The sequence below is a fragment of the Rhea pennata genome, chromosome 3 (assembly GCF_028389875.1).
Source record: "Rhea pennata isolate bPtePen1 chromosome 3, bPtePen1.pri, whole genome shotgun sequence".
NCBI classification, from domain to species: domain Eukaryota; kingdom Metazoa; phylum Chordata; class Aves; order Rheiformes; family Rheidae; genus Rhea; species Rhea pennata.
Genome location: NC_084665.1, coordinates 5,676,721 through 5,704,674, shown reverse-complemented (window position 1 = coordinate 5,704,674; position 27,954 = coordinate 5,676,721). Strand labels below are relative to the sequence as shown.

Genomic DNA, 27,954 nt, shown 5'->3' with positions numbered 1-27,954 from the left:
CCAGCAAGCACTGATTTGAGGCTATTGCCAAAGTTCTTTAGTGGCACCAAACCCAAAACTGTTTGTTTTCCTCCTGCTTTCCTAATGAAGAACAGCTCTGCACTTACCCCCAGCGCAGTCACACGTGTGGCTGGTGCTACGACAAAACCTTGGCATGTATAATACGAAGATACTTTTAGAATATTGTGGGTAAAGGATCTATTTAGGAGTGAAATGACTTTCCTTCTGATTCGAGTCAGAATAATCATTCCATTCCTGCAAGTCCACTCATTTCAGAATAATAAAGCAACTTTTAGTTTGGGAGAAGTGCATCTGCAGGGGATGCTCTTTCAAAATAGCTAATCTGGCCATTGCCACAGGTAAACGAGCCCTTATAGACTGATGGGGGTGGGAAAGAACTCAAGAGCGTATGGCCCAGGACTTTTTACTCAATTTGCAGTCACATATTTAGACCTATGTTCCTTAGGGCTAATATCAGCAGAGCTTACAGGGAGTCAGGATCAATTTAAATAAGAAAGTAGCATTGGGGGGGGGGGGAAATCAGGCTTCAAGACCTGCTTGAGTGTCTCCTCCTTTTGTCCATTCAAGTGCCAAGTCTACTTTGCTTGAGCTGGACCTCACTCTTGAATATCACAGTCCAGCAGTAATCTAGGATTCAGCTGATACTACAGAAGGGATTGCTGCTAAGGTTGGATCGAAGGTAAGGTTGGCTCTAAGGTCTGTTTTTCTTCCTAAGCCTCTTCTGCTGTTAGAGGGCTTCTGGGTAGGAAGGAGATATCCCAAAATGAGAACCCAGGCTGTGTAGGTAATGGCTCAGTACTTGTGTCCCCCCAGAGCTAAGAGCTCTGTGGGAGACACAAACTGCCCTAGATCAGCACCCCTAGCTCCTGCAGCTGGGGTAGTGGCACTGTCCAGTGCAAGTGTGATGTGAACCACGTACCAGTCACGTCAGAGACTGACCTTGTTTCCTTGGAGAATCCCCTGTAAAAAAATGGATATAACAACGCTCTTGACACTTACCTCACAGGATGTTGTGAGGCTTAATTAAATGCACACAAAAGGATTTTGAGATCCTTAGATGAAAGGTGTTTTTATAAATGCAAATTATAATAATTACAGCTGGTAACCACCATCAGCTCCTGAAACAATTAATTCAGGTTGCCACAGGCCATCACAACAACATGTGCAAAGAGGCATCCGCCATTTAATGACATATACGTTGCGTGAGAACCAAAAAGCTTGTAAAGGCCATAAACAAAGAGGAAAAAGCTGGGTACTCGGGGCTTGGTCCACCAAGGGCAGCCAGGGCAGCTTCCTCTCCTGCACTGCCCCGGCGCTTGCCCTGCTCCTCGTTCCAAAAGCAAAAGCCTGCCTTCCTCATCGCAGGAATGGCCACAAGCTTGACTCCTGATGATTTTTACAGCTAACGTCGTATAGGCGCCGAAACCGACTCCAAATCGCTTGGCCCGCAAAAATCAGGAAATGCTTAGCCGTAACTCAGTTTTTTGTTAAATTCTCGCCCTCCCCGGCCAGAGGTGGGCAGCTGGGTGATGTCCAGCTGACTTTCTGAGGGCCAAGACAAAGGCGAAGCAATCTCCGAGCGTCTGGCCAAATCCTCAAAGGCCCAGCGCACACATCTAGCTGACAGCCCCCTGAAACCTGAACCATTTTGCTCACCCTTTCTAGTTGCTTCAAAATTGATTTGGGCTTAAATAGCTCAAACCTACAGGTGTTTAAACTCTTGCTTGTCAGCAGAAGAGCCTCGACAGACCTGGGCTGAGGACATGGTCAGACCCCACAGGTGAATCCCAAAGAGCCGGCTAGCCCACCTGTGCCCCTCAGGCTTATTTCATGGCTCTCCTTTAAAGGCTAAAATGCAGAAGAGTAGTAGTTACTAAGCACCCAACTTACTAAAGCAATTAGGCTAAATGCACTGCAGCTAGAAATTTAAGCAATGCGCCGAATTTAGTTTGGGCATTCGTGGTCATGAGACAGAAGCCTTTAACGTTTAACCTTGCAGCAAATTAAATCAGCTTTCTGATGAAAGGAGAAATTTTTTGTATTGAAACTCGACTGTGTGAGGCACAGACTTATTAAAATAAGATTTTCTTTCCCTCTCTTTTTTTTTTTAATGAAGAAAATCTTGGGGCCAGTTAGTTCCCTAATCAAAATAACAGCAAAATGGGAATACCATCTATAAAGAAAGTGCTCACTGCAGGATCATATTGCATTACAGCTTCTGATGGTCTAATATACTCACAACCAGTGAATCTCACAAAAAACCTGCCACTTAGGATGGAAGCTGTATAGACTAAACTTACTGTGATAGCAACAAGCCTAATACCTACATAGCTTAACAGAAGCCAGTTTTCCATGTACCAAAATTGAAAATGTTTATTTTTTCAGTCCCTTGAAAAACACTAACTTTCTACAATACTTTTTGCATTTTAAAGATGGAAGTTTTGAATTTTGAGGATGAGTTTCCATAAACTGAGGGTCAAGTTTTCATGGGGTCTTTATGTATGCATGTATGCATATTTGCCTACAAAATTAGCAACACTGATGCAAAAGAGACAAAACATGTTACATATTAGTTACTAACATGTTATTTAAACCTACACAGTACAGAAATTTACCGTGATGTGAGTATATGCAAGTGGTGTGTTTGTGCACACATGCGCATATATATATATATATATTTATATAGTATGCTGACATTCTGTGGCTAAGGTCTCTTAATGACCCTTATAAAGTGCTCTTGGCTAAATCCTACAATTTGGGATAAAATTTGGATGCATTTTCTAAATGCGCCTCAAGGCACTAGGACATAAAAGAAGCTTGGGTATTAGAGCATGCCTCGTTTTAACCATCTCTGGAGCACCTTGACTGACACTTTCCAATTTACAGGGAAGGTGGGGCCAGTCAAGCCACTGAAGCAGATATAAGGGCTGGCTCTCCCTGATACATGTTTATGGGCTGTCAGTCAACTGCTGGAGCGCCTTGCTGCCCAGACTTGCTGATAAACACCAGCACGTTCTGCACGTCTGGTGCCCAAAGGCCTCCAGAGCCTGTGGTGCACCATCAGTACCTGCAAACCCGGGTTTGTGAGCTGACATTTGCCTTCCCAGCTCTGACCATTAGAAGAGACTAATTTGGGGTGAAAATGTGAAGCTTGGGGAAGTAGACGTAAATGCTTTACAGACGGTGAAATACGGCCCTGGAGGGAGCTGTGAGCAGCTCCTGGCACTCCTCATGTTTCTAAAGGTACTTTGATTCAAGAGAAGCAAAGAACGGATGCCTGATGCTGAGAGATGGGAAATAATCACTGTGACTCACTGCGCCAGCCCCTTTCACTGCTTTTCTTGCTGCTCTTCCCATTGAAGTATACGACAGGAATTTAGAGATAAGATTCTGTCTCAGACAGATGTTCACCTTTTTAGAAAAAACATTTTTTGCTTGTTTTCCTTTTTAAGAGAAGGTAATTAACCTCAACTGCATTCTCTGATATCTGTTGAATACTTGTTGCTTGTCAGCCACTCCTTTCATCATTTAAAGTGCATTTTGTACCTGTGGAAAGCAATTAACGTTCAGTAGAGAAAGTTTGCCCTTACAAAACATCTTTGCACGTTTCTGCAATTCTTAGCGATCTTTTTCCTTCCCTGCTGTCACCACGAAATCTTCTTACATAGACATGCATCACCCACAGATACTCACTGTCTACTCAGTTATCGCTAGGTCCTTGCAGTCTCTCCTTACAGTTTGATTCTGTTTTAGGGTGGAAACTCTTCCTTCCACCTCGTGTTTTACGGGGCATTTTGGACTGTTTCAGATTGCAGGCAGGAACTGGGCACATTGCAGGGAGAAGAGATCAGAGGGAAACCATCAACATGGTCCTTGACATGATGTGTAAAGCATGACTTGAAGCAACATTCCTTCTGCTAGGACAGGACTCGGCAGCAGGCTTGTTGCTCTCTACTGCTTTGAGGCCTATTTTGCTAACAATTTGTCTCAAAATCAGCAAAATTAGAACTGCCCTAAGCTAGCTGTGGGTGAGAGTGCCCCACGAGCAGGCTGAGCCTGGAAGCAGTTTGCTTTGCACCCGTCTTGGGTACGGCCAGCTGCAGTTACGACTTCTGGGGGTTTCTTGCACTGCTATCCCAGCTAATCTTTTCATCTGCCCCCTTTGTATCACCAACAGTGCAGAAGAACCAGATCTGAAATCACATGCACAAGTACAAGGGGCTTAATTTTTTATTTCTGAACTTTAACTCTGATATCAAGATAGATGCATAGGAGAGCAGGAACTCTCAAGCCCCCAGCAGTATCGCTATCAAAAAATGTTGGGTGACTGGCATTTAAGATGGCACAAAGGGAAAGCAAGATAGTATGAGATTGAACAAAAGTGTAGGAAATGACTTTCTAGGCAAGATGAGTAGTGCAAGGAATGGAAAACAGCATCGTGGCAACATTTAGTATGAAAATGGTCAAGGATTACTCCACACTTTTGTATTAGCAGGCAGTGAGAGTCATTGAATCTGGCATCTTTTCTCTCCCTAACCCCTGTAATTATCTCTTATAAAGATGAGGATAAGACAGGCACGTGAGAGTTTTCCTTCCCCATGCCTCCACTTGGAGGGGGACAGGGCTGCAAGATGCTAGAAGTCTTTCCCTTTGTGAGCTAGAGAGCTTCATCTATCAAACTTCGGCAACGGAGACAGAGATGGTTTCCTAAAGATCCTTGCTGTGGCTAGGATCACTCTGTGCAGTATCAACTGCTCCTGCATCCCACAGCTATTAGAAAACTGGAAGTAGCTAAAAAGAAAGCCTGCTTAGATGCTTATCGCAGCAGCATGGTGCTACTCAAGATTTAATCTGCTAAAAAAACAAACAAGCAAAGTTGAGCGATGCTCACAGTCTCTTCCCCCTCTCCAAGGAGGAAAGAGGAAGGCAAAGTGGCATCCACATGCTTCTCGCAAAACAGAGTCCTCGATCCTTGGGAAGGCCAAGTTGGTTTAGCCATTGTGCTAAATGTCATTAAAGTCAATGGTGGAAACATTGCCAACTTGGAAAGTTAAGGCAAGAAAATGTTATCTTACCAGTACTTGAGGGATTCTCAATCCTAAAGGCAACTATCAAAGATTTTTAAAATTAATTATCTTTTAAAAATACTTTTTTCTTTTTAGCCAAAACTACACAAACTATGAAAACTCCTGTAATACTAAAAAAAATTCCGCTATCTTTGCCATCTCATTTTGGGAAGTGCTTGAAATTTTGTATGAGAACAGCCCTAAGCACTTTTATATATACCAAGTTTTTACTATTTCTTGCATACCACTGTGAAATAATGTAATATTTTAAACACGAGGAGTTGTTTCCGAACTAATTTGCAAATAAATGTTTTATACTCTTTTTTTTTCAGAATGAGTGGAATTTCTAGTTATTTTTCATAAAGTTTCTGAAATACCAGGATTTTAATCACACTTATGCAGGACCCTACTGAAGCGAAAGCATTCCATCAGGAGGCACCAACTTATCTTACTAAATAAACATTTGCTTATAAGCAAAGTTGCACATTATATTTTCCTTGAGTATAAAAAAGGCCATTTAAAGGGGGTTGGCATGTGTGTGTGCCCTCGAAGAGCCTTACTGTATCATGGTTGTTGTCACACTGACACCTAATGGCAGCTGGGAACTCGGAGTAGAGTATTAAAGATGGGTGATTTCCCAGGGGGGTGATTTACCCAACGCTGGAAAAATTAGTTCAAATTATCCAAGTAAATGGGCTTGGAAAATGGACTTCGCTTAAGTGGGTGGTTAACCTCGGAGAAGGCAGCGCTGGAGAAACCGACCCAAACCCAGGGAGGCGTCAGGGAGGGCGATGCCGCGTTGGCGCGGCCGCAGTGGGGCTTCCTGCCGGGACGCCCGGCACGGGGCTCGGACGCGGCGGGAGGGCTGCAGTGCGCTCCTGAGCCGCCGCCGTCTTAGAGACGTCTTAGAGAAAACAAAAGCGCCCAAGGACAAAATGATGTGGCCAAAGTCCTAGGGCAGGTCGGTGGGAGAGCAGGAAAGAGCCACTTTCACGTCGTCCTTGATCCGCTCTGCTGCTGCGGATCCCACCGAGCAAGCAGCAAAGCGGGCAGCTCTGCTGTCAGGACCCCCAGGGGAACAGGTTGGGACAGCGTACTTGATAATACATGAAAAGGAGGCGTTGAGCCAAACTCATGCTTCATTCATGAATTTTTGAGAACTATTGTACATTCTTAAAAACAACGTTGGTGACAGCGCAGCGGACGTGCGTCTCCCCCCGCGCCGCACCAGGCAGCAGTGGCAGCGCGGTGGGTGGCACCGGCCGGGCCGACGCTGCAGCAGGCTGCCCGCACAGGCTCCCTGTTCACAGAGCTGAGCTAATCGTCCTGCCGCTCAGTGGCTACAAGCAAAGGCCTAAGGCAAGCACTTTGCATTTTTTTTTCCTTTGGCCACAGTGCATCTTCTATAGCAAAAGAAACAATTAATTGTACTCCCAACCTTTCATCTGGCTAATATAAGTTTGTATTATTTAGGCAGAGCCATGGTGCAACTCAGCAATGAGCTTACACGCACTGATGATTCAGGAGAAGCTTAGACTAGGTCCCAAATCCTTCCTTTAATGGGTTACACAGGACCAGCAGACGTAAGCTCCTGTAAGACTCTGACGGCACATAAGCAGCCATGCAGCCATGCAGCAGAAAATAAAATTTGGGGTTTTCCTGCAAGGTTTCTGCGGAGGCAACCCCAGAACATGCTCTTCACTTAAGGCAGTTCAGGCATGTTTGGGTATTTTCTGGGGGGATTTTCAGCAGTAAGAATAATAGCAAATGAGAAGACTAAATTTAGCAGAGGCATATGAATACCAGTGGGAAAGCGAGGGAGGACTGCAGCCTCTTGGGGGGCAGCGGGAGAAGGAGGCTGTCGGTGCTGGGTAACCTGAGGCCTTGGACTATGCATGTAGAAGGCCAAAACCAGTTAAATCTTCAGTGAAATAATAAAGGTGAAAAGGTAGGACCCTGGTACCTGCGGTAAATGACTGATTATAATGACCACCATGCATGCTTAGGCTATTATTAACTATATCTTTTCATCATATTATAGTATCTTGCAATTTCATAATATCAATGACGCGGAAATAATCAGTGTTGCCTCACAAATTGTTGTGAAGACTAAATTTTGCAGTTTGAAATCTAGCATCAAGTCTTCTCGGGGTGCTGAATGCTGCCAAAATATTACTGAAGGACAGACATTATCGGTGCACATGTTCAGGAACTGCAAAAATAAAGAGTCTCAGCACAGGCTACTCAACCAGAGGAATATTTAGAGAAAACTTATTTCACATAGCTGGAATCAAATACAGACAAGAGAAAACATTGAGAAAAACCTGCCGTTTAGCCTAGGTGCTCTGCTTTGTAATAGGCATTGCTGCTCAGGTTTTCATCCATCGCTTTTTCTCATTCCCATTTCTTTTCATGTTTGGACCAAGTTAGGAGCTTTGGCAAGCGAAAGCCTGGCAGCAGTGACAGATACAAAGTTTGCTCTTGGCCCTACCTGGGCTTTTCCCTGCGGCTTTCACTAGCAATATTCCTATTAGCATCCCTGAGATGGGATTTTAACAGGACACACAGGCGTGTGCTGGTTTCAATAGGCTGAAAACTTTCAAACAAGAACCAACACAAGATCAGCGAACACCTTTGCTTTCGACGCGGGAGTTTTTCAAAGGTGGACTGCCAAGCAGTCTCTTGGGTAGGAGTCTCCGGAGAAAGGGAGCCACAACCTCCCAGTTCTGTGCTGGGAACTCCATAGCATCCCGGCTTCGGAGCCTGTTGGCATGCCAGGCGACGTAGTGAAAGAGAAGGTAATAAATAAATAGTCCTCTGACATTTTTCTGTTTGTCTGCTCAGAAAACAGATGTGCAAAGATGCTCATATTTAGGAGAGCTGGTCCTTCTGCACACAGGAGAAGCCACAGACTTTTCTTCGTGTTGCCCTCGCTATAGCTGATGGCTACTACTTCAGCTCACCTGCTTGTTGGGCAGGCCGCTCTGAAAGGACTAAATGGTGAGATATTCCAACCTGATGTTAATTTAACACCTCGCGCTAGCCCACCATTACAGCTCTTTTCCAATTCCTCTGCTGTCACGCCACTGACGCGATGAATTGCAGCCTGTCACATCACGTTACCTTCCGCAGCACAAGCAGGACAAAACACATACCAGCTGCCACGCAAATATGCGCTCGCCAGCTCGCCCCTCTGTGCCTACAAACGCCAGCTGCAGGTCGCCGATGAGAAACCCGGGGGCTGGGGGACGGCTCCGGGGCGCGGGGGCCGAGGGAGCCTCCGGCGCTCGGCGCGCGCACGTGGGCCCGCAGCTCCAAGCCCGCTCCGGCGGTTGTGAGAGCAGCTCCGGCCCTGCTCACACCCTGTTTTGTCAGGAATAACCGCCGGAGGAGTCCGCGGATGCTGATGTCCCGAGGCAAAACAGGAATACAGAACGACGAGTGGAGCGCTTGCGTTCACACTGCGACCTATTTTTACGACTGGCCAGATTTTGGCTGCGTGCGTGTAAATATAACACCCACTTAGGTACACACACACGTGCACGCTACGAGACGTGTGAATATACATTAGGGAGACTTAGCAGGGGCTTTTTCACAGAGCTGCAGGCAAGCCAGGCATCCAGGACATACGAATATCACACTACAACGATCTAGCGTAAATCATCCAGCGACCTACAGGCCATTAAATTTCATCCAGCTATCCTGCACTGAGCCAGAAAAACTCGTGTTTGGCTAATGCATACGTTGTGTTTGGCTAAAACCTATTTCCCGGAAAGGTATTCATTCGGATACACTTTCCTTGTACCCATTTCTTTGATAGTTTGCTTCAGCAGTTACCCTAACTGCGTGCGCCTTCTCTTTCAATTGCCTTCAGCGTAGGGAGTCAGGGCTGAGAGCACCAGTTCCTAGTATCAAAAATGTCAGTTTTCCCCATCTTGGCAGTTAGGAAGAAAACGCAAGAGTTTGAGCTGGTAAAAAGCTTTCTCAGGGTAGAACAAAGTTATGACGTGTGGTAAAGTCATTCATTAAACATCACTGCTTTTAACCATATCCTGACGTAGTTTCTGTACTTCCCAAAGCTTAAGCCTTTTTGAATGCAGTTACCATAAATTAAGAATTTAATTCAACGTTTTGGTATACTAAATATCTTCTGAAAAATCTGGTCATGTAAGTTTGTGCCTAAATACCTGGCATTTACCTAGTTTTAAGGAAATTAATAGTAAAAAAAAAAAGAAATGCTATTTATTAATAAAATGATCCTATATACATTACACTTCAGCTCAAAGTTTTCAAGATCACTTCCCAAACTGCCTGAAAATTCTGCTTTATTGAGGATTATGTTTTCAGTAGCGGCATGTATAAATTTATTCTACTACTCACTCTTGTGAGGGTAATTACTAGTATCTGGTAAACTTATAAAAACATATATATATATACATATATTTCCTGTATATGTTTGTGTACACATACAGAAATTCAGGGAATGTTTCATTTCTGGAGTGGAACCTGATGGCTGTACAGAGCCATGCTCCCCAACATTAGAGTCAGGAACTGCAGAGAGTATAACATGTGAGGCAAAACGTACTTACTCATGTTGAAAATTTGCCTGGACATAAGAATTAACACCTTATTTTTTAAAAAATATTATCTTTCAATGACCTTAGACTTGCCTTTTTGCCTTTTTTTTTTAACTTGTAATGCATCTCTAAGCATACAGTTTATTTTTGTGTTTATTTTGAAGTAGACAACTATTCGAGTAGACTATTTAAATTCCTACCTATAACATCAATCAGTGATCGAGTACGGACTCACCCCTCTCCTGTAATGCCATGCCAGGGGCATTACTTTACGATCTTCTATACTGAACTATTCTGTGTTGTGTAATATCCTCATACAGTGAATATCTCTGAGTTGGTTGTTCTTCTGTAACTTACTGCTTGATATGTTGCCATGGAAAATAAGTTTGTTTACTTGTTAATTAGTGTCATCTGTTGTTTGTTGCCTATATACATCAGCTTTGCTGGAGTTTATACAGAGAAGCCAGCAATATATTGAAAAGATGCGAGATCAGAGCTCTCGTGCCCTGCAATCATCACCTGCTTGTTAGCAGAACAGCTCAGACATAGACAACTCCTTTCAGTCTCCAGAATCTGGAAATATAGTTTTTGTTTGTAAAGTAGTCATAATATGTGGGTATTTACACAAAAATTTAACTTCTTAAAGCCATGCCTTCCAATTAGTGATCTTTTTTTTTTTTCCTATTCAACACATCATTTAAAATGAAGGCTTAATCGGGTTAGTCTCTGAGCTCTTTGTAAGACTTTTTTTCTGTTAAATAGGGCATAATTGTACAGCTGAGAAATATTACAAAATATGGTGATCATTAAAATCAAAATCTTAAGGAAAACAGTGCCTTCATTTCAGGTGTGTAGTAGAGTTTTTTTAAATCAGGCTCTGTAGTGGGCAAGAACATATCATAATAAATAAGGGGAAAAAAGGAATGCTATGATTATTCTAAAGCTTGACACCAGACTATAAATCTCTTTCAAGTGAAGATACACAGATCCTTGTGTAGACCTCTGCAGCTAAGCAAACTAGCTAGCCTTTGATGTACTTCTAATTATTAGGGACTGAGGATTATGTCTTTAGGCAAAGCTGTCTAGCAGGGGGAAGGCATAGATCAAACCTGACATCATGACACAAGCAAGTGGAGAGGTGAGATGAGGTGGAGCCAAAAATAGTTTGGCATCACTATAGACTTTCAGTAAAACAAACGATTCCACGAAAAGAATGCAACAAAGGAAGCAATCAGCGCCTGCAACCTGGAGATAGGACAAAGCCCTTACTAGTAGTTTAATTAACAAAAAGCTAAATATCAAAGTAAAGAGATCCAGCAGATCCATCTACGCAGCTATATAGGAAAATGCAGGGAATCCTTCCAGATCAGGCTCTTTGTCATCTTCCGCAGAGCGCAGGCGCTCTGGTAATGTCAGGCCCAAAAGCAAGCTTGTTACTTGCTAAAATCCTGATCCAGACCCACTGAAGACGACAGAAATCTTTTTGTTTTTAGCAGGCTCTGTATCAAATGTTGTGCATGCTTTGACACATGTAGGAGAGCGTACACACACACACAGCAAAACTATATAAAATTACTATGGATATGAAAAGACACTCTTTGGAAAATTCAAAAAGTTCATGTGGTGAAACCCATTTCTCACCATAGGTTAACTGCCAATTATATGTAAAAAGAGTATTTTTCATTAAAAATGCTCTTCTGGCTCTCTGGGGGGAAAAGTCATATTGCTAGAAAACTCATGGCAAATGATTTGATTCCTGAGGTTTTGATTGACTTAAACTGAAAATCTAAAGAAATGAACAGGTCTAATGCTTAAACTAAGGGGAGCAGGGCTCCAAACACTGTAACACAAACAGAAGCCCCTCAAACCTTTCCAGATCACAGTTCAACTGTGCACTGGATAACATTTTTTAAGCATGCCACTAACACATTACATACTGAAATAATAAATAGCAAAAGAGGGAGGGAAAAATCGTGCCTTGAAGTAAAAGGCTAATATTGTCCGTCTGGAACCTGATGGCAAGACAAAGATGCGTGTGTCAAGGAAGAGTCGGAAATGAGGAGTAGAGGCTTTGGCATCAGCAATGGAAAGGATCTATGAGGGTTAGGAACAAGGCTTGATAGATGAAGGGAGTCATTAGGGATTAGAGGAGGAACAAAGGTTATCAACTAGGCTAATGTGAGGCCAGGGGAGGTTACAAGAACAGGAGGCCAGTTCTAAATGTGGTCTTGAAATGCGAGTGGACTCAGCAGGACTGTCAGGAATGGAAAGATCTGAGCCAACCTCCAGTGATGCGGAGGCAGGAGAATGTATCAAAGAGCAGAGTGGTCTCTCAGACACGCTGTATGTAAGCAAACCACTGTAGTACCTATCATTATAAATCATCACAGAGCACTTGTAAGCCATTCAATATAAAATACTTTTACAGAACTATGAAGAAATGAATAAACTCTCACCTTAAGGTTCAGCTCAGTGATGTTCCTTGCCAGCAAGATGCCATTTAGGGCCTCTATATTTTAAATGCCATTTTATGAACAGTGTGGAAAGTTATCTCTATGAGAACTGATAAGATTTCATATCTCATTTGCAAACATTATAGAGCATTTCCAGAAATGTTTTGAGATGTTTTTTAAATGGGAAAATCTCATGCGTTTTCATGTGACATTACTGAACCACCAGAGTGTTAGTTAGTCCACCTACCTTTTCAGCACAATGGGATTATCTCAACATCAGTGTTTTTATTACAATACCTCTAATAAAACTGTTGCCTAAAAATTAGTATTCTGAATTTATTTCTAAGTAGAAATACTTAGGGCTTCATAATTTGCCTTTGAACTATGCAGCATTTATTTGTCTTGTCACAACATGAATCCCTTTTGGGTGAAAGCTATTGATTTGAAGATTAAAAATCATCTTGCTAGGCCCTAATATAATTTGTTGGAAGTTGGCCTTGGGAAACTTTCTGACACTGACTACATATGCTCTTCACTGGATGCTCATTGAGCAATGATGTCTGAAAGGCTGAGTTCTTCACCTCCATGAGCGTTATTAGTTATGGCATTTCTTAGCAGGCTGTGCCATGTCAGTTCTTTGTAACCGAATTTTTACATCAGCAACCTACAGTTTGCAGCACTGAACAGACACGCTCTTCTGCAGTGGACAATATTGTGCCTAGTTATTTGTGCTCCATGAGTATGCGCAAGGTTACACCGGTAAGCATAATTCATTCGTAAGCCTGCAAATGTTTTAGTATTGAAAAAAGTCCTCTCTATTTTTAATAACATGAAATGAGGAGCGTAGAATATATTTTAGTCCAGGCTAAATGAGAACTCTCTGACTTTGTTAAGGAATCTGTGAATCTACTAGAGCAACAGTTCAATAGGAAGTTTTGATAACAGTCACCATGTCTGTGGCCACTGCTCTGCTGATCAAATGGAAGTGAGCAAAGAGGTGAACTTTATATCATAGTCTCAGAGATGTATACTATCATCACTTTCAACTTCTAGTGCCTCAAGATGCCTTTTCACAGGCTATCAGATATTAGATCTATGAGAAATATTTTCTTTAGAAAACTTTAATCAGTTGGATGAAATGTCCATTTGTGCCAAAACCATAGGCTACTGTACAATAGCAGCAAGCTCACTTGACACTTCTCCCTGCTCAGCAGCACCCTCACAAAACTACTACACTCTGAAGCTCTACCAGTATCTTTAGCACATGCATCTAGACAGTCTTCTTACTGTCTAGCCACTTTGATGGTGGCTTCCTGGAGACAGTGTATAGCAAATTGCGATCATGTGAGGAACTAAAGAGAGCTAAAATACAAAAATTTTTGAAATGGTAAATCAATTTGAATTTTATCTTGACACAGATCTTGATTTAATACACATAAGGAATCCACCAGTGATTATAGAACTCAGCATGACATCTATAAATTTAAGTTGAAATTATATTGTCATCCTACACTATTTGCAGGAGCTTGAAACTTTTCCGAAAGTCTGAGCTTGAAATGTATTATGTTTGAAGTGAGCCCTGCGCACAGAAATATCTCGACAACTTAAAGATATCTAGGGCAAGATGGAGCACTCTCAAGGTTTGGGAATTGGCCAGGAGTACTGACTCGTGCTATTTTCAAGTAGTTATGAGCTGGTTTTGTGAGGATGGGCTAGCTCAGGAAATATCATCACATGTAGATGTACAGGAATAGTTCACGCTTGTTGTACTATTTAGGACGAAAGTACAATAATTGACATAAAAGGCTTTTGTTAATTATCCTTTTGCTTTCACTGGACCCACAAAATCCATGTTTCTTGACACCTTTTTTTGCTAACAATAGTTGCTGGAATAAAAACAGCATAACGGAAAGACCTTGGAATAAAGTATAACAGAACAAAACCTCTGGCTTAGATTTCAAGTGTTTAAGACAAGATCCAATCTGCAATGAAATGAACTCAGGGGAGATTCCTGTTTATTGTAATATAAAGTGAATTGGATGCAAAGTCATTACTGTTAATAGACTGAATCTCAGTGACAGTTTGTCCCAAGGGCATCGAATTTACTCAGTATTTTACATCATCCTGATAATTAATTATTCAGCAAATGAGAACATTTTAAAGACTTTATCATATAAAATGACTTCAATAATTTATGCTGATGGGGCATTCCAGAGGCAAGCGTAGGACTGCTCTGAAGGCGGGGTGCTTGCCTGTTTGTGACTGAGCTGTAGTAATCCAGGTATTGTATCTGATAGGGCTAGCAAGACACTAGTGACCACTTTAGGTTTCTTCCCTAGCCCCTGCTTGTGTATGTGTCTTAGTAAACTTAAAAATAACCTAACTTTAAAAATGCAGTGATAGTGTTAGTTTGCAAACAATTAAATAAAGACACACCGATCAAAGCTGAAATTTCCTGGACTAACTGAGGTATGACTATTCTGTAGTCACTGACTGATAGAAGACATAATGATTGGAGACAACTCTTAGTTATACTAGGTGCAGAGGACAACTACCTATAGCTAAAAGGAGAACAGAAAGCAAGAGAGGTGTAATTGTACACATTTAAGAGAATACAAACCTAAACAAACTCTGGTTTTGGCAAATCCAGTAGTGGAAAGACTTGCCCGAAGGCCTAGCTGCAAGCAACACAAGCTGGGAAATGGAAGACCTGCCCAAGTGAGTTCAGGAGAGACATTGCTTCATTCCTGCTCTGCTGGAGAGGGAAGGAGGTGCTACTTCATCGCATAGTCTTGAAAGTCAGGGATTTACACTACATATAGAGTTAGCCACAAAAATGCACATGCTACCTCGCTGCATTTCTATACAAATATTTGAATGGCACCTGCTTGTATATTCTGGGTAAACACCTAGACATATAGTTCCTATTTTCACACCTGGTCCTAAAGGATTCCTATGTTGTCCAAGATCTCAAATGTTTTCTGAATCCTTCTTTTAGTCTTAATCATTTTCTACTTTCTTGTCATGGGGCAAGGACAAAAACTCTGCAATTTCCTCTAATACTCAGAAATGCAACAGAATAAGGAAAACAGCACCGTGGATATTTTACATTAATATTGTGGGGTTTTTTTCTGTCTACTTTCTCTCTGCTGAAGGTTAGCTACATAGACTCTTTCACAGACCCTTTTGTATGGTTCATGCTATACCTACAGAATCAGAACAGTCTTCATATTTGCACACTTTTTTCATGACAATTGGCAGAAAACGCAAAGAGAAAGTGAATGAGTTACGAGTTCCCCTGCTTAAAACGCTATTTGTGTCTGAGCTATTAGCCAAGGCTATTAGGCAAGGCTAAATGAGCTTTGTATTTTTTGTTCAGTTATGAACTACAAAAATGCCCCAGAGTGCAAAGCAGTTACTTTAAGCCTGAATGTGACCCTTTGTGCACATCAGTAAACATGTTTTATTCCAATGGTTCCCATGATGTAACTCCAGCTATTGGGACAGTGTCCACGAGCAAATATTCAGAGGTGAATGAGACTGCCATACCTGGCCTTTAATACTGGTATGAACAAATATTTTAGGATTCAGTTCCTTACCTCTTGTGCTGAGTTCTGTTTTTGTAGCCTCAACTTTTTTCTATTTAACCACGGTATATTAATCTCTTTTGCATTGACACAGTCCTCATTTGGGTACTGAAGGACAAAACTATGGTGTTTTCAGAAGCTTCCCCCTTCAGTTACGAATAAAAATACTGTCTCGCTTTCCCCAAAACAATACAAATGAACCAGTAACCCCCTGCAAACATAATGCGGTGTTGTACAGGACAAGTATTGATTAAAACAAAAGAGGGTTTTTTTAACACCGTTAAGTCTTACCAATTCCAGTAGTTATTGATTCTGCATCAATGTCATTAGCCTTTTTCTTTGCCACTTCAGCTAGTGCCAATTCACCCTTATCTAGTGCAACGTAATGAATGTCCTTTGAAAATAAAAGAAAAATAAAAGATTAATCTAAAATGAATCTCATAGGAGTAACAAAAGAGAATTTGAAAGAAAGAGGCTCTTTTATTATTTAGATCACAAACACAGATGGAACTGATGAACCTACTGCTACATTTTCATTCTCTCCCAATGCAAATTTATTATCTTACTTGTGCTGTTGAATACAGCGTTTCTTGTTAACAATGAATAAAACGCGGACCAATCATGCACTGATAAAAGCAAAGCTATTGACTCCATGTGTGAATGAAACCAATCTGTCTGCTTTTAAGTTACATTGGTTGGTGCAACAGGAATTAGAAGAGGATTGCTAGGAGGTGGCTCTGTCTACATCAGATCTGAAGTACTCAAACTCTTCTGGCTCAGAGCCTGCATTTGAAGTGTGCTATGCTTCCACCTAATTCATGAGTTTGGGAGTAAACTTTTGGGGACTGATTTTGCTTTGGAGGTTGTCATGTTACACTCACAGTTCTTTGAGTAAGATGGTCATAGTCTTCCCTGTGCTGATATTAGAGGTAATAAGAGCAACCGCGCTCAATAGTTTTAAAATCCACACAGGTGACAGGATTTCTGTGTCACTCTAGAATTCCCTGACTACAGTTACACAATAGGTTTTCCAAAACTTTTGTTGGCGAGCATGAATCATTGCCAGTAATCCAGATCGAGTCTTTAGCCTAGGGTTAAAAATTAGAGAGCTGCAGAAGGGGTTTATCATTACACGGTGAACTGCAAAGCTTTTAACTGTGTTTTCACCTTGGAGGTGCCAAACACCTGTACTACACACAGTGGAGTTTGCAGGAGAATATATTCCCAGTGACAAACTACCGTCTCCCTGCCCTCGATTTTAGTCTTCGAAGTAAAGTTTTATCCTTGATTATTAGCAAGGAGACAATGAAACCTCTTTCCTTTGGTGTCAGAATCACAGGCTGATCTGTGCCTGAATTGAAACAGATGAAGTAAGAATGAAAGCCCTTGCCCACTGGCAAAGTTGGGGTGCTTTTTGTGCTGAAAATGGCAATTGGTATCCAAAAATGTAAGTCATTGCTGGCCACTGTTCTGTACTCTATTTGCATGCAGGAATTTCAAGGGAAAAGAAGCATTTGCTGGAAATATTGACCTCTGCATACCATAAAAGCAAATGTATTCTCACTAATTCAGAAGCCTGCAGGTGAAACTGTCCTCCTCTGGATGAATTTACTGACATCTTCGTCAACATGACAGAAACCCTGACACAAATAGGTGAGCCAACTCTAGAAAGACAAGGCAGATGAAAAAAGTGAGAGCAGTAACATTGAATGGGAGAAAAAAAGATACTGCCTGTATTCTTCTCTTGTTTAATTAAAAAAAGAAAAAAAAAAAAAAAAAAAAAAAAAAAACCAAGAGGCAGGCAGAGAAGGTTCGGGAATGAGGCTGATTGCACAGCAGAACGTGGTGCTGACTTTCACCATCCCAACAATTCGGAGGAGATGGCAGCGTTTTCTGATTACAAACACAGGTGTGACTTAAAAAAAATGCTGAAGTGTCTTGGGGCAACGTAAGGACGCATGAACTTGTGAACTCTGCACTTCCTCTCTTTTTAGGTTTAACAGGGTTGTCATGGGAAAGGGCCTGAGTAGCAAGGTATGACTTCTATGAAGATTACAAAGCAGATCTTGTCAGCTCACTCAGATAACAATAGAAAACCTAAGGGCTCTCGAACAAGCCTGAGCTTATAAGTATTTGAATGTATAGCTAGATTATGTTCATCAATTTAAAGTCTATTCTGACTAGGCTTAATGACTCTCTGTTGTTTAAACTCAGAGAAGTATTGTACACTTTAACACAGTTTTAAATAATAAACTTGGGTAGGGGATGGAAACAACTGCAGAACATGACAAAGTGCTTCCAGTTAAGAGGATGCTCATGCTGTTTATATGAAGAAATCTGCTACTTTCAGATCCTATTTTTTGACATGGTCTTTGTTTTGTATGAAGAAGTATAAAGATGCTTACTAATCACTTACTAATGGTGGCTTTGTAGGAAAATAAAGATGTAGCAACAGCCTGCTAAGTGGCCTTCTGTATGGTGTCATAAGTTGCTGCCATAAGAATAAATTAATTTTTTTTTCATTTTTGTCTCCATTTGTAAACAAGTTTTAGATAGAGAAGATTGTAGGTGTAAAATACGCCGATTAAATAATTTCAGACCAAATTGAGGTGGCCTCCATTCAACTTAGCCAAAAAATGTTTTTTAGAAAGAATTTCTAAATCTCTGAGTACGAAAAAACCATAAAATAAATAAAAGAGAAAACCGCTAAATTACAGGGTGCCTAAAAGAATGTCAGGAAATTTAAAAAAAAAAAAATTTAGATGAATATTTGCTACATTTTTTTTACCCAATTATCTAAGAATTTAACAGTTCAAAGATCAGGTCCCTCTCAAAAACAGTGGTGAGGGATAAACACAGTTTCCAGCTGCTTATCAGGAGTTTGTTGAAAGGGCTGTATTTTATTATCTAACAGTTTGATTACTTTTTGGAGTTCCTTTTTACCCTCATCTTTGTGAATCACAGAGCTAGCCCTCAGTGAGCAAAGTCATTTGAAACCCTGATGCACATTTGTCTATAGGATATTTCTGGGCAAAATTCCAACACTTCTTCGAAACATGCACTTTCCTCATCAGTGTATCACCCAAGATCTGACACTTTTATTAAAGTGTCTTTTCCTCGCCTTTTTGCTACCTTTGGTACAAGAGATGGCCTTTTGAATTTTCAGCAGCTGAGAGCTGGAGCATACTACAAAAGGATTTTAAGTTAACAAACCTTCTATCGCTTGATCTTTTCTGTCACAGATTGGATCAATCACTGTCCAATATATGTAGCTGTTGTTCATGATATTATGTCCTTTTCAATTTTATTTTTTTTTATTGAACTTTGTAGGAGATGATAATAATTGATGGACTTAGATATGACGTGATGGTAAAGCTTATGGGGAGACACAGCAGTGTCTGTGTGTCTTGTTATGGCATCATACTAGTGACGCTATAGTTATGGTTAAGGAGTAACTTTTAAGCCTTTTTTTCACTTCTATGAAAGAAATTAGTCTTTAGATAGCATTCTGTCAAACTTTTTGCAATCTCAAAATAATTGTCAGGAAGGCTGCAGTGCTCTGTTTGTTCAAGATAAATTCTCCATGATACAAGCCATTTACTTAGAAGTGCCGGGAGACAGGTACTCAACAAAAGGCAGGTATTCGACCCAAAGCTCCTCTCAGCCTCTGTTATCTCTGCTCCTCTCCATCCTTTATTTTTCTCCTTCTCTGTTCCTTTAATAAATATCTTTTTTGTTTCTCATCTTGTGTATGCCATCAGATATCTATCTTTAGTCCACTATTTCTTCTTGAAATACCATTAAATCAAATGAGAATAAGGTGTCACTCCTAGGGATGGCTGCAGTTTCATAAACTGATTCAGCTGGTCTGTAAAGCAACAGTACAAATAACTGACCTATATGTTAGTTATTCATATTGCACATAATCATAAATACTTTAAGTATAGGTAAAGTTGTACGTTATTAATTACATTTTGACCTGTATAAACAATATATACAAATTATGCAATGCCAAGCAGAAGCAAAGGATGTACAACCCTTAGGCTTAGCAATAGTTCTGTTATACTAATATCCAGGAGGACTGTAAGCTTTCAGGGAAGAGGTTATCTATTTCTTGTTTTCATGCAATATTTAAAGCAATGAAGCTCCATTCCCTAGAAACTACTGTGGTGCAAAAGAATACTTTTTATGAGCTATTTATCTTTTAACTTCCTGACTTCTGGACTTAGCTGTCTTGCAGCAATGCCATTGTTACCTTACTGCAAAGTCTGTTCACTCATACTTTGCTTAGGTGATGAATTAGCTAAAGGAGTTTTCCCAGAGGAGGGAGAGAATTGATGGAGGGCTTGAAGAGGCAGGGCTGTGTGCTACTTGTGACGGAACTTAGAGGAAATGATGAGGCCCTGAATCTCAAACATAACACTTAAATGTCTAACCTCTACATAGCTGAGATGGGATAGATGCATTTGAGATGGGCATCTAGGCACTAGAAGCTCTGGGAGAACAAGGTCAATATCAAACTTGTTTTCATAGCACAAAAATGTAAGTCAGGAAAAATTACGTGGAAACATACATTTATGTTTGTTTAAAAGCAGTGGCGAAATTAGAATTGCGCCCAAAGGCAGCACTGGGGACAGGGAGAGGAGGTCCTGAGAGAGGAAAGGCAATATGAAGAGAGCAGGAAAGGATGGAGCTGACTTCAGCGTGAGCCTTAGATCTCCTCTAGAAGAAAGCTGGATAACCTTTTGGCTTGGAGGAGGACACACTCCCACGAGTGGAACAACGTGCCGAGTCCCTCTCTCATAGGAGCAGGTTTGCACCCATCTCCTGAGCAAGCCCTGGTGTTCCCCATCTTGTGACAGGCACAACCTCAGCCCCATCATGAGCACAGGAAAGCAAAGAGAAAAAGGTATGTCTGCATTTCAGCCATGTAGAAAATGCTCTCAGTCCTCGAGGTGGCAGGCCAAATGCTCGGGCATTTGTTCTGGTGGAATGGTGCCATTATATAGGAAGGATTTATTTTCTTTATGGTGTGAGAGCCCTGATAAAATGCTGTATCCTTCCATAGATATCTGACAGTCTGAATCTTGTAAGTGGCTGCAGTGCTCAGCTTGATCAGTATAACGTTAGTCTTGAAAAAGTTGTGTTTAAGAATAAAATAAAATGAGAGAAGGAAAAAGCTCAGATAAAAAAGAGGAAAAAATGAGGGGAGTAAATATAAAACATGTAATGAATTTCCTAAAAGTCTGACATTTCCATCACATTCTTTTGATGCATACTTAGAAAAGTTTATCGCAGTATTCACATCTTTCTAATTAGATGGAACAAGCCAGATGATTAGAGCCGTGAAGAAAACATCAAAAGGTTCACACAACTTTTTATATAATTAGAAGAGAATTTTCATAACCCATAAAAGCAGGATTTAATTGTGTAATTTAACATACAATTTAAATATCAAGATCAAACTAGCAGGGCAAGTGACTTAATGGGATAAATGATATTAACATCTAGTGTCAAAGCTTAATTTAAACAACAGAATGTCTTCATTATGCAAAAGAGTCAAGCAAACCAGTCGTTCAAAGGGACTCTTTTTAAACAAGCCCTTTTCCTATTGTTTCTTTGAAAACAATGAAATCAGCTGTGGGGCAGCAACATGCTGAGAGACTAGCAAAGCCCGACTGGCTTTGTCCATCTGACCTCACTGTGACATTGTGGTGCAAGATCTTATAAAACAAGAGCCTCCTGCAGAGCTTGCACAGAGGACCTTTTAAGAGCTGGTTAATTTTACTTTTGTAGCTAATTAAATGGGAGGGGGCAGAGAGTGCATGAAATGTAAAAACCCTTGGGTTGATGCTGCTGAGCTTTGTTGTTTTAAAAGTACCTGCAGAAGCGTTCATAATTTGTCACTTTTCACAAAACCCTGAGAGACAAACTAAGAGCATTCAGGATCCCCAGGATATGGCCGTCTCTTGTGTCATGGACTCAGCAGTTGTACTTCTTAAAGGAATGGATTAGAAACATATAAGCTTATTAGAGTGAAAGATGACATTCACCCACATCAGGACAGATGAAGAAGGGGAAAGTTCAAAGCCATATGCATTAATTCCTGGAAAACATAGAACAGCCTTTAGGCCATGCTAGGCAAAATGTCAGTGACTCAAAACATACTCAATTGCTATTGAGCAGTTTTGTGGTGGCAAGGGGCAAGGTAGGTAGAACAATGCTGTCCTCAGTATGTGTCTAAGACTGCAAATGACACTGATCCTTTTTTAGCGTGCACAAAAGCTGACAACTAACTCATCCTGACAACAGCCTCCAAGAAATGACTCACCATAAACAGGTCCCGAGCACCTATGTCAACAGCTAGCAGAAATGCTTTTTCAAATCTCTGATACCTGTAAGAAAAAGGAAGCGTATTACTTGCTGGGGACAACGTCAAATATAAGAGCTGCATCAATTTTTTTTAATGGGTAGATGAAGTCCTTCAGCTCTCTTCAAAAGCGATGGCAAAGGCTTACTGGAGAAACTCTTCACATCCTCGTAGTAGAACTGCAGAACTGTAAGACAGGACAGTGACTGTTCTTAACCCTCCTTATCTTTAAAAAACTTCAGCAGACGTTGTGTTCTGTGTTGGGTACCATCAGATTTTATTAAAGTTGAAGGTTGCTGGGAGTGTGTATATATAAATATATATATATATAGCCTGAGATGGTAGCAGTTCCTTACATTTCTAATGTCAGCTTTTCTTTACCCAGAGACAACGCACCGTAGAATTGGTACCATCTCCTGGCAATTACAGCAAACACCTACATGGGCAGGAGACACTATGGAAGGCTGTATACATCCTCCTGTGTGCAATCTTGGGGGTATCTATAGAAGCAGGAGGAAACAAGCTGTTCACCAGAGGCTTTCTGAGAACATATACCAAACTGCACATCACACTGACAAATTCTGCACTGGGTTGTGCCCCTCGTGCTAGACGTGGGTATTCACGGTGCTAGTGGATATTCTCCATGTGACAATACAATTGATATTGTGAGGAAAAAATGATTCTATTAGTATACATTCTTTTCTACTGCATTCCATCAAACCTGTTTAAAAACCTCTTAAAAGGAGGATTTGGTGAGATTATTTTTGTATTTGCAAAACAACAAAACACCCCAATTTTATTTCAATTATTGTAGGCAGAATAACTTCTATATTTTCCCCTGGTAAACAGGTAAAGTTTCCCCCTTTTCCCTATTTAAAAATATCTGCAGTAGATCAGATGCTGCTTGAAGTTTGGGAGGGAGATGGCTTCTTTGCCATCAATGGTATAAAAAAGAAATTATGACTTGTCAGTATTAGCAAGGTGTACTTTGTGCTTGCTCAACAAATATTTTTAAGACAAACCAATATAGGTGCCAGTACCTATACCGTTCTGTATATGCAGAGTAGCTTAGGAAACAGGAGTGTTCTCCTTGCCCGTTGCTCCTTGGCCGTTCCTCCCCAAAGCTAATCTCCCTGCTGTGCCTTCCCAGCACTAATTTACAGCCCTCCTCATAGCACCTGCTTAAGAGAGGAGAAGGGATGAATTAAGATTAACCTCTTTATCACTGGGGATCAGGCAGTGCCCCTTCTTTTTATCATGCACATCTATCTAGCCAAAGCTTTTTGACATGCTTTTTATGAAGGAGTTTACATTAAAATACATTGTGTTGTAATCCTGCTTCTTAAGCTGTGCTTTAATTAAGACAAATAAGTGTGTGTTACAATATATGTATCTTGAATAGTTATCATGTATATCCTTTTCCTGCACATTTTTCTTTTCAATCAGGGATTAAATATACGTTCTTGGTTCTTAGAGGGGAAATTGAAGCAAAAAGGGAAACTGAACAGAAACAGGCTGTACGACTCCCAAAAAAGGTTGTCTGCATCACATTTTTCCCCAAAGTTATAACTACACAGACTATTTGAATAAAATCTGCCCTTGCCAAAGCAAAAATGCTTGCAACCAAAAAATATAAAGTAACGTTTTCCTTTGATTGACCTGCAGAACGGAATCATGGCCTTAAAGCTGTCAGTTCTTCGCTGTCTCACAAAGATTTCATTTTTTTTTCTTTAATCAGCACACATACTTCAGTCTCATTATGGCCCCTATTCATAAAACTGTGAAGTTAGCTCGTTATTTTCAGAGTTGCACTGAGGGGAAAGAAGGAAAAAAAAGAAAGAAAGAAAGGTTACCCAAGAAATGCTCTTCACAAACCAAGAGAGCTGGAAATAACAGTCATAGATGCTTGATAAATTATTATAAATAGAATTGTTTTAAAATGAGGTGAAGGTTTCGAACAACAGTGACAAGTTTGCATTACTTCGGCAAACAATATTAAATCAGTCAAGAATGTCTAGGGTTTTTAAACTAGCTTTATTAGAAAACACTTGCTATTTTGAGTCTCTGGCATGGATTTTTTGTTTTTATTCCACAGGAGAGACCTATAGAGAAGAGGAGAGACCTCAAGCATGTTTTGTCATAGGAAGACCTCTTGTTGTTACTAGCACACTTGCATTTTATCAGCTCCTCAAACCAAAAAATCCCCAGCAAAATATCTTCCCTTTTTTTCCCTGTTCTATAATTACAAGGTGCAATATCTACTTTCTAAAATAGCATCTATAGGGTACAGGTCTTCAAGCAAGCGTCCTCCCTGCTCCCTTCCCTCTGCTTGTTACTTATTGCTTGCTTCACAGTAACTCTAGCAATCAAGACTTATATGTCTCTTGAAAAACAGAGATAAGGAAATCTGCCTGTAAACCATGAAGTTCAGCCACTTGTTTGGTCAAAGTGATAGCCAACAGAAATATGACCTTAAAGATTAAAACTCTCAAACTGTGATTAACTATACAAGACAGATAGAAAAACATTTCTCTGCAAGCTGTTTAGGATATAAAATGTTAAGTTTAAACTCATATAATAAAATAATACAGTTACTGTATGCTCTTCTGCAACCTTTTTACCTATCCTACACAACTCTAAAACAGATGGCTGTTAGTACATCTATTTTAAGGACGGGGACACAGAGCGGATATGACAAGGGTCATATCCCTTTGGCAGGTCAAAGGCAGAGATAGAGGAGAATCCAGCCCCGCTCTCCCTGACGAAGTTGCAGACCTGCTACCTACACGTGTTTTCAGAATGTAACTTACCCCAATAGATACCATGAAAGCCACGAATATTTATTCAATTACTTATCTTTTTTGTCTATTAAGTTCAGAGAGGCTATTCTCAGCTTGCACCAGAGTTTCATATGATCCTTTAAATCTACAATTTGATGTTCAAAAGGAATCTGATTTTAAATATTGCAACTCAAAAGCCGTGTGTCTGGGAGGCACATTGGCCTGGGGCCTGGCAGGAGGAAAACGATTTTTTGGCAAGTTCAGCAAATACACTGAAAGGCAGAATTTTGTCATTTCTACTTCATATCACCTAAATAGTATGCGGTCAGTTAAAGACAGAGATACACTTTTCAGGCTGTCAGTGGTCACCTTAAAAGATATTTCTAATATTATAAGTACCACCAAAATGTCTAATATGAAGTCCAGGAACCAGAAGAAAAAAAAATCATGCAGAGGGAGGAGGAAGGGAAGAGAGAGAGAGAGCTCATGCAAGCAGGACAGAAATACAGTGCAGAAAAGATGGCAACATTTCTTTAGGGACTAGTTACAACCAACAAGCCTTCTTAGACATGCCCACCGACCATGTAAGCATATTCCTTGTGCTGTGCTGATAAAGGAGGGCTGCAGCAGGTTTTTTCCTTGTCTTCAGTAAGGGTACACAACATTTAGAAAATAATCTGCAGGGGGAGAGCTGTGGCACAAATATTATTTATAAGGCAATCTTTTTTTTTGCAGAAGAAATTTCAGAGCCCTCCTCATCTCACAGTCCAATCAATCAAGAGTGATGTGCATTCAAAAAGTGAGTAGTTAGCACACACTGAGCAAACAGAACAGGAAAAAAAAAGAATATTGAAATAATTTACATGTAATCAAACTACACTGAAATTAAGTTTTAATTGTTCAGTATTCCGTGATGCATATGCAGATTCTTAAGTATTCAGAATATCAATCATGTGTTTACTTATATCAAGCAATTGTATTTAAGCATACAAAACAGATGATGAAAATATGTTCAATCAGCTACAACTCCCAACATTTACTGCAGAGTTTATGTGATCACTTTTAATTCAGTTATTTCATTTAATATTTCAATTTAATAGCTCATTCTTTCATTCAATTTCTAGGCATCTTGCCCATTTCTTAAACACAATAATAATAATTATTCATAAAAGGAGCTGTTTCCCATAAGTTTTCATATCAGCAATTTTTGGAACAGAAATGGTTTTCATGCCTTTTTTTCTCAAAAAATGTTGTTATTATCTGAAATATTTTTCCTTTTTAAATTAGACAATATAAAATAAAGAATAATGTCTGTAAAATGACTCTGAACCCTGTTTCAATGGAATTCTGAGCCAGAATAATTAGAGATTATTGGGCTGAGAATATAAAAAGTATGTGGCTAGATTGCTAAGTGGTTGATTTTTTAAATGAGGACAACTGAGTTTTCAACCAACTGTTGAATATGAGGCCACTAATGTAGACAAAGAGCTATATTTCAGAATAGAGCTCCAGAGCCCGTTTAAAAAATTGTTGGCCCAAGGCTTAAACTCTCATGTAGTACATATGTAAAATATTTATTTTTATGCGTACAAAGTCAGATATAGATGGTGTAACTTCAATGCATCCTTAAAATGACAGCCCTGCTGAAATTTAAGGAGCTATTTTAAAGTCAAAGGTCAATAAATTCTGAAGCGCTTAGATTGCTACACAGCTTTTTACCTATAAAATATAGCACCAGTCAAAGACTTCCTTTTGCTTTGCAGTGAATCTTGTAATACTGACATTCTCCTTACCGTTCCTGGGATCAATATATACATTAAAATCTTAGTTTTCTTTTTTTAAAAAATATAACCAAAAGACAACCAAAAAAGATGTGATTTTACCGACGTGAATTCAATACGACTCCCAATTTTAAATAAGATAACTGCAGTGAAAATTAGGCAACTGAATGCAGCCTGAAGACCAGGAAATCTCCAAAGTACTACCTTTCCCTCTCCCCCTAGACTATGAGATTGTGTTTCAAAATCTCATGATTTGTGGGACTCAGCCTAATAATTCCTGAGTTTACTGGATATTTTCTTATTGCTGACTGGGTGCTGAACTATCTGAAAAATAGACCATTCCCGATACTACTATCTCTAGTGCTTCACCTACCAGGGCACACTCAGCTCCCTCTTGTGTCTCCGAATAACTGTTTGAGCAAGAGGCAATACGGACTGTGTTTGGTTTCAAGCAGCATGTGTGTTGACTGGCCTGCTGGCAGAACACATGTCTGTTGAACTTGTACTGTACCTTTTCTGGGTGGAAATGATTACCTGCATCCTATTTAACCCTAGTTGGCTGCCAGTTTTCACAAAACTGGTAGGCATTTTTTTAATCCTTGAGGCTTCTACCCCCTGTAATGTTTGGTTGAGATTAATCAGACATTCTTAAAGTTAGGAGGGAATTGGCTGAAGAACTGATGGATACATCAGCAGTTTAAGACCTCTGAGATGCTAGTGGTATTATTTTGCCAACCTTACGCTTTTATGCCACAATCTTTTTGGATTACGAGCTTCTTTGAACAGGACACTAAAAGCTTCTAGGAGGGTCCACAACCTTGCTCCCTCCTAAGGAACTCTATTAGGGGTGATGGAGAAGTGCTGTAGAGCACATCAAAGGTCATGGAGAAACAGCCACCAGATCCATATGCATGCGTGTCAAGGACATAATCCTCTAAAATATATTCTGGATGCAGAAGTTTTAAAGGTTGTCCAAATACAATCTACATATCCCTTTAGGCCCAAAGTTAGCAATGCACTAATGTATGATTTTATGAACTATAATTTTCAATGGGTCCTAAATAAGGGTATGGTAAATGAATTTTGGATCTGAGGCCTGAGTGACTTGATAAAAATATCTTTTATGGAACACTCTAAAGGTCACACACAAATATGTCTCAAATAAAAGTTAATGAATAATTATAGCTGAGAAAATTTTAAATGAGCACAGGTATCTTAAGCCACCCAAAAGTCTCTGTTACATGAACTATACTGTCTCTGGCATATCGCTGAACTAAAGGAAGTCCACCTATAACTTTATGGATTATTGGATGTAGAAC

General features: G+C 40.2%; 1 protein-coding gene across 1 annotated transcript in view; it reads right to left on the bottom strand.

Annotated features, from left to right (window-relative positions):
- Positions 1-943: 943 nt before the first annotated feature.
- Positions 944-27,954, bottom strand: part of WDPCP (WD repeat containing planar cell polarity effector) — a 129,593-nt gene continuing 102,582 nt past the window's right edge. Inside the window, exons 14-16 of the mRNA XM_062571237.1 lie at positions 22,036-22,099; positions 15,996-16,098; positions 944-981 (exon numbers count right to left, since the gene is read on the bottom strand). Of these exons, the coding sequence (XP_062427221.1) occupies positions 944-981; positions 15,996-16,098; positions 22,036-22,099 (205 nt within the window). The remainder of the gene's footprint in view (positions 982-15,995; positions 16,099-22,035; positions 22,100-27,954) is intronic.